Below are 6358 nucleotides of genomic sequence, written 5' to 3'. Positions count from 1 at the left end.
GTAATGTGACTTTAAGGACGCAAAACCTTTGGACCAAGTACACTTCTTTTTCATATTTTTCCACAGTATATCTGGTATTCAGTATTCCATTTCTTAAATAGTTTCCCTTTTTCTGTTTATATCATCACATGCATTGTGATATCAGAAATTATGAGTATTTTGTACTTGAAATTTCCTTTTTGACTGTCAGGGGTTATCGTCTTTTGATTGATTTGCAGTCAGAGGTTAAAATTGCATTGCAGTTAACTGTTACCTGATTAATTTTGCTATCAATCAAAGAAAATACAAAAAAGCAACGATGTATTTGTGATTTTGTGTGTGTGTGAAAGCGAGAGAGGAGAGGGAGATGGGAGATGGGGAGGCGCAGGAGTGACCATGTGTGTTTGACAGGAGTGTTTTTGTGGATGCTTTCGCTCTTTCTCCCCTGATATTGTCTGGAGTGGATTGTGGAGGCGGTAGCTCTGAGAACAGCTGCTTCTGACAAACACTGCGTAAACACTATGTGTGTCACTTGGGGATTGAGTGTGTGCATGTGTGTGTATGTATGTGTGTGCGTGTGTTGAGGGGGTGGTAGGACACTTTTAAAATTGCTAAGAAGGGAACTTACCATCTATCTAATAACCATTTGGTCTGTTTGAGACGTTTGAGACGTCACATGGCCTCTAGAGTGATGAGTCCTCTCATGGTTTAAAATGAACTGTTCATCATTAACAACAGATAAATTATTTTTTTTCTAAAAAGGAGCTTCCTGTTTCTACGTCGGAGCAAAGACTGATAGTGACCTCCTGGAATATCAGACATGGCCCCTGAAAATGATCCCAGTGAAAGTCAGTTTATCTTTACAACTTCAAGAGGTAATTCAACGCTGTCCGTAGCTGCTTGTGCACGTTTCAGTGAATGAATGATGTGTATGTGGAGCTATGTGCATGCATGTGTGTATATAATATGTATGCGAGTCTATAAATGTGAGTACATGTGTGTGCATGCACAAGTTTATATGTGTGTACGCGTGTTTTTTCATGCTAGCAGGCAGATATCACTGTCCTCCGTTATAAGCATAGTCTGCCTTGTTGTGCATGACCAGTCTGTTCTCCACAAAATAGAAGCTGTCCGACCGGGTCTCATAAGGACACTCCACCATCTGACGGACTGAAAAACAGACAGCATATGCAAGAAGGGCTTTGTTTAATATCCAAGCAATTAGAACCGATTCTATAAAAACATGATATGATCGGGTCAATACCACTAATTGATTTATTATTGAAATACCCAATGTATTTGCATTGTTTCATATTGGAGACATCATTGCAAACAGGTGGCACTTATGTCCCTCCATAATAACAATAATAGTCGCAAATGCAGTTAATAAGGAAAATTCTTTATTAGCAAATATTAATGACACCATAGTTGTTGTCACAAAATACAAGTGGTTTTAAATGAGCTTTTTTATGTGAATGCATTAAAGGACAGTTTCAGATTTATGTATGCCTGTTTTTAATGCATTACTAACATGCACATAATGTACATTGGAAGATTCATTGGCCACTGCAAACAGTCCCCTCCCAAAGTAACTACATTATAAAACATAGGGGACAGAAATAGAGGACGAATCCCCAGTCCTTGCTCTGTGCAGCCAAAGCTAATGTGAGGCTTCGGCGGTCTAAGCTCGCCAAATCAAGAGGGTATCCTCCAGAGTCAGATATTTTAGGATGAAGTTCCCTCCGTGTGTTTCCCCAAGCAGTGTTTCCTTGCTGACCTGCAGCAGGGGGATATTACTTGGGGGACTAAACCCTGGCAATATACTTAGATAGACCACAGTGGAAGAATATACACACTTTATTTGCTAAGATCAGACTGCTGAAGTCTCATAGTAGCTTCAGCAGAACTTTAGAAATGCACTTTTTAAGGCCAGCAAGTATTGGAAATAGGATTGAAGCAACCAACAACTCTTTCAACGTACAATGTAGGTACTGTATTAAGATGGACCACTTTTTCTCATTAATATGAAACTCAGAATCTAATCAGATCATCTACTCTAGAGCGGGAACAGAGTGGTGCAGAGTTTTTGTGTTCACAAGAATGTGTCAACACATAGACCGACACACTGATGACATACCGTCCTCATGTATCATAAATGAGGGTCATAAAAATGCATGCATGCACAATACCAGATTTTTGATCCAACGTAAGGCATACATATTGTGCATTAAGTTGAACAAATTGTCACATAGAACAACAGATTGAAGATTTTGGTGCCAATGTGGTTGCATATCCCCTACAGCTTCAACAAAATGAGGAGCTTAAGGTTAACTAAGCTTTGTTAAAGTGCTCCATTGTGACTGATGACTAGTAAGGAGTCACGATTCTCCTTAATAGAAATATCATTATTAAAAAAAGGCTGATGTGTTATTTTGGTGTTTGCATGGTAAACAGAATACATAAAACACAATTCTGTCTTCTCCTCAACATTTGAATAAGTTGACCTCCCGTGATACAATTTTCTTGTTTAAACATTACAGTTTTTAAGGATTTTGTTAGATTTCCCCCATAATGTCTACGAGTTAGGAAAAGACGACTCACCCAGGCTCTCAGACAGCTGAGGGAACTCATAGATGTGCTCACAGGTGTTACGGCTGTTTGGGATACAGAAGCCAAAGTCAAAGTCAAAGCTCTTCAGCAGGTGATCGCGGAAGTAGTGCCTCTCGATCATGCGAAAGTTGTTTAGAGGCCGATTTCCAACTGTGAATTCCACCCTGATGGAACAATACAGAGAGAAGGGAGACTGGGATGTTCCAACAATAGGTCTGTTATCGTGTTATTGTTATGTAATTAAAGGCCACCTGCACCAGTTCAAATCAGTGTCTAGCTCCACTGTGCAATTGTTCCCATTGTTTGTGTATGGAACAGGTGAGTGTGCTTTCCTTAGGTGTGTGCTGATGAGTCACTCACGTAGCTCCCACGGTCCTCAGTCTCAGGAAGGCTGGGGTGAACTGGTAGCGTACAAATCGGCCCGCGCTGGCATCCGCCTCTCTGTTATCCTCGTCGTCCTCTGAGACCCACGACAAGGACAAATTGTCAGCAGGGTCATTTTAAGTGCTCAGGAAGCGAATACTCCTCAGTCAACAGCTCCATTAAGTAACAAACACTAAAATAAAAACAGTACAAGGAGGAGGCTGATGCACATTACCTGTATGTGGGGGTTTGGCAATCTCAAACAGGACAGTGCCTGTCTCCAGGTCTCTGATCTTGAAGCGCACAAAATCGATGTTATAAATATTGTCCTCAGGTTTACAGAGGTACCCTGCAACAACGACAGACAGCGTTCAGGAGTTAAAAAACACAGAGATGATTTTCAAGGTGTACAACCTTAATGCACAAACAGGATGCTTTGACTTGCACAAAGATAACATGCAAAACACTGTGCTTGACTCTGTTAACACTCAGGTAACATGGCCTTCGTTGTATATAGACACACGCAACATTGCACATATACAGATAAACATGCACCCAGACCATAAAATAAGATATGACACAGCTTTTATGATTGCTATGCAGCTACTGTGGCATTACAGAGATAAGCAGGAAAATAAGTGTGAAGCCAACAAGGTTATACTGTTTCATGTGTGCTCGTTCTTTCTCTCTCTCTAGTTTCATTTCCTTTCAAATGGTATATGTTGCCTAAACAGCCGTAAATGTAGGCTACAACATTAATGGAGGATTAACCATTTTTTTGTCAAATTCAGGCCATGCAGAGGCTTACTTTATAAATGCTGTCACTGTAGTCCCACGTCAGGTCATTTGTAGTCCATTTGACATTTGTTTTTAAGAATTTGATGTGATAAAAAGGATCTTAGTACACTTAAAGTAGAACCACAGAGAACCAAGTCTCCATTGAGCTGTTTAGAAATAGAAACACTGTCCTTTCAATGATTGAAGATTGTCTAATGAAGTCTAATTCATGTTTATGATGTCAGATTGTCTAATGAAGTCTAATTCATGTTTATGATGTCAGATATGCGTTTTCTCAGGTAATTACATAACAGTTATAACATTTAAGTCATTTAAGTCTCCAGTGTCACATGACAGCCACATAAGCCTGCTCAGCTGGACGTCATTTGCTCCACTTTAATGACTAGTGTAGATTGAATGCATAGGTTAGGTTGAGGAGACATTATGTCCACATAGGAGTCAAAGCATCACATGACACACTCAAACCTCGCGTAGCCCCCCGCAGTGCTAACACATCCTCCGGAGCGATGTGTCCACTTTGTGTCCGCAGGTCTTCCTCCGTGACGGGCCTGCCGTCCAGCTGGCTCCTCCGGGACTTGAGCCTCTTGAGGATCCCTCCGCCGGGCTTGCTGTGTCCTCCGCCGCCGCCGCCTCCGCCTCCTCCGCCGGAGACATTTTCAGCAACAGCAGGCGCGTCGCTGCGGGCTTTGGCTCCGCTCATCGTTCACTGTCTTCGGCCTCCTCCTCCTCCTCTCTCTCTCTCCGGTCTCCTCTCTCCGATAAGATGGCGTCGGCAGCGCTGGGATGTCGAATGTGGAGGAAAACAGTCGTCGAACCGGTCAAAGCTCTTGTTTTTGTAAGCACATGCTGTACAGTTGCCATGACAACCCGTCCGGTGAGAACATAGGAGGGTGTGAAGCGGTTTTCCTTGAACCGACCACCAGGGGGCGCAAGACTCCTCCTCAGCTCCCAAGGCCTTCCTTATTATAGGCCCACTAGTAATAACATTATTATTATATTCCTTTATTGATCCCCATGGGGGAAATTCGGGTGTTGCAGCAGCTCAACTACACAGAAACAGATAATAAATACACATATTATACAATAAAATAAAAATAGTTAAGAAAATAAAAAATAAGTTAAAATAAAAAAAAATGTTTTCAGTATAAACAAACTACTTATTGTTGCTACTATAACTTTTTCTACTACTAATAATAGTAATACAGATATTAATGATGGTAAATAAAGATATCCTGGTTATTTGCATCTTATCAATATCATGAATAAAATAAAAAATGCTGGGTGTTTGAGCAATGCAGCAAAAAGGTCATTACATTGAACATAAAACATGGACTAATGTCTGATGCACTTGGCTGACTGTAGATTGATAAGGTGAGAGTGTATTAATGATGGTAAATAAAGATATCCTGGTTGTTTTATTTGGATAAACTCAGATCAGTGCTTCATTGCTGTCAATCACTGAGAGTTGCATAGTTATTAAACTGTTGGGCAATGGAGTTATTATAGGCCAGAATTTCTAGTAATAACACAAACTACTATTGGTGCTACTATAACTACTACTACTAATAATAGTAATACAGATATTAATGATGGTAAATAAAGATATCCTGGTTGTTTTATTTGGATAAACTCAGATCAGTGCTTCACCCTTTCCGTACTTATTATAGGCCCACTAGTAATAACACAAACTACTATTGGTGCTATTATAACTACTACTGCTAATAGTAATACAGATATTAATGATGGTAAATAAAGATATCCTGGTTGTTTTATTTGGATAAACTCAGATCATTGCTTCATTACTAGAGTCAAGTCAAATATTTTAATCCCATAAGAAATATAATATGCTATTATATTTTTACATTATCACCACTGATGAACTAACATGTAGGCACCATTTTAATACTGTATGTGTTTGAGGTGGAGCTCTGTGGTACATTAATGCAAAAAAAAAAAAATGCAAAATTCACCCTTTGATATATATGTTATTTGACTTTAAAGACAGGCCAACACACAAGTTTTATTTTTCAGATTTGCTGAATGGCAGCGATGATATGACTTGTGCTTGTGTGTGATATTTCCTGTCCTTATGCACAGGCAACGCAAATTTACCACAGTAAAGGCCCAGGTGTTACGCAAATGAAGGCGTGTGAGAGGTGATGGGAAGGCCACAGGTAGCCTCAGCAGTCACTGCTCTCCATAAAGCAGTGTGATGGGCATGCATCCAGGTCCTTTTAACTTTGTGTAAAGTAGATTTCCTTCATTGTGAGGAGAACCTGTTAATCCAGTCCATTGAGCAGTGTATTTATTTCAAGCTACAATGAGTTCAGGGAGCACTTCTGGTCCAAATTATCAAAATAAAAGAGCAAAAGCAACACAGAGAGGCCAAAATTTGCTTACCTTGGATTAATTGCCGTAAAACAGCAATTCTAGTCATAGCCCTTGGGTCCAAGAGCCTTGATCATTTCATGCCTGTTAAATATTGCTCAGTTGCACAGAAAGCTAATACTATGGTGGCCTAAAAAAGTGGAATATGTGTCAAATATGCACAATCAACCCAGCTATAAGGTTACTTTAACCTTGTAATATAATAATATGATATTATTAT

The 6358-nt window shown here is 39.9% G+C and overlaps 1 protein-coding gene across 1 annotated transcript; it reads right to left on the bottom strand.

The window, feature by feature from the left end:
- On the bottom strand, positions 1-4556 carry LOC129105899 (protein unc-119 homolog B-like). Its single transcript, XM_054617167.1, has 5 exons — positions 4216-4556; positions 3188-3301; positions 2950-3049; positions 2581-2753; positions 1-1149 (listed from the first exon to the last, which is right to left on the bottom strand). The coding sequence occupies exons 1-5, from the start codon at positions 4448-4450 to the stop codon at positions 1037-1039; spliced, it is 735 nt and encodes a 244-aa protein (XP_054473142.1). The 5' UTR covers positions 4451-4556; the 3' UTR covers positions 1-1036.
- Between the last annotated feature and the right edge of the window lie 1802 nt (positions 4557-6358).

This window comes from Anoplopoma fimbria, chromosome 17 (genome assembly GCF_027596085.1).
Source record: "Anoplopoma fimbria isolate UVic2021 breed Golden Eagle Sablefish chromosome 17, Afim_UVic_2022, whole genome shotgun sequence".
Taxonomy (NCBI): Eukaryota; Metazoa; Chordata; class Actinopteri; order Perciformes; family Anoplopomatidae; genus Anoplopoma; species Anoplopoma fimbria.
This window is presented reverse-complemented; position numbering and strand designations above follow the sequence as displayed.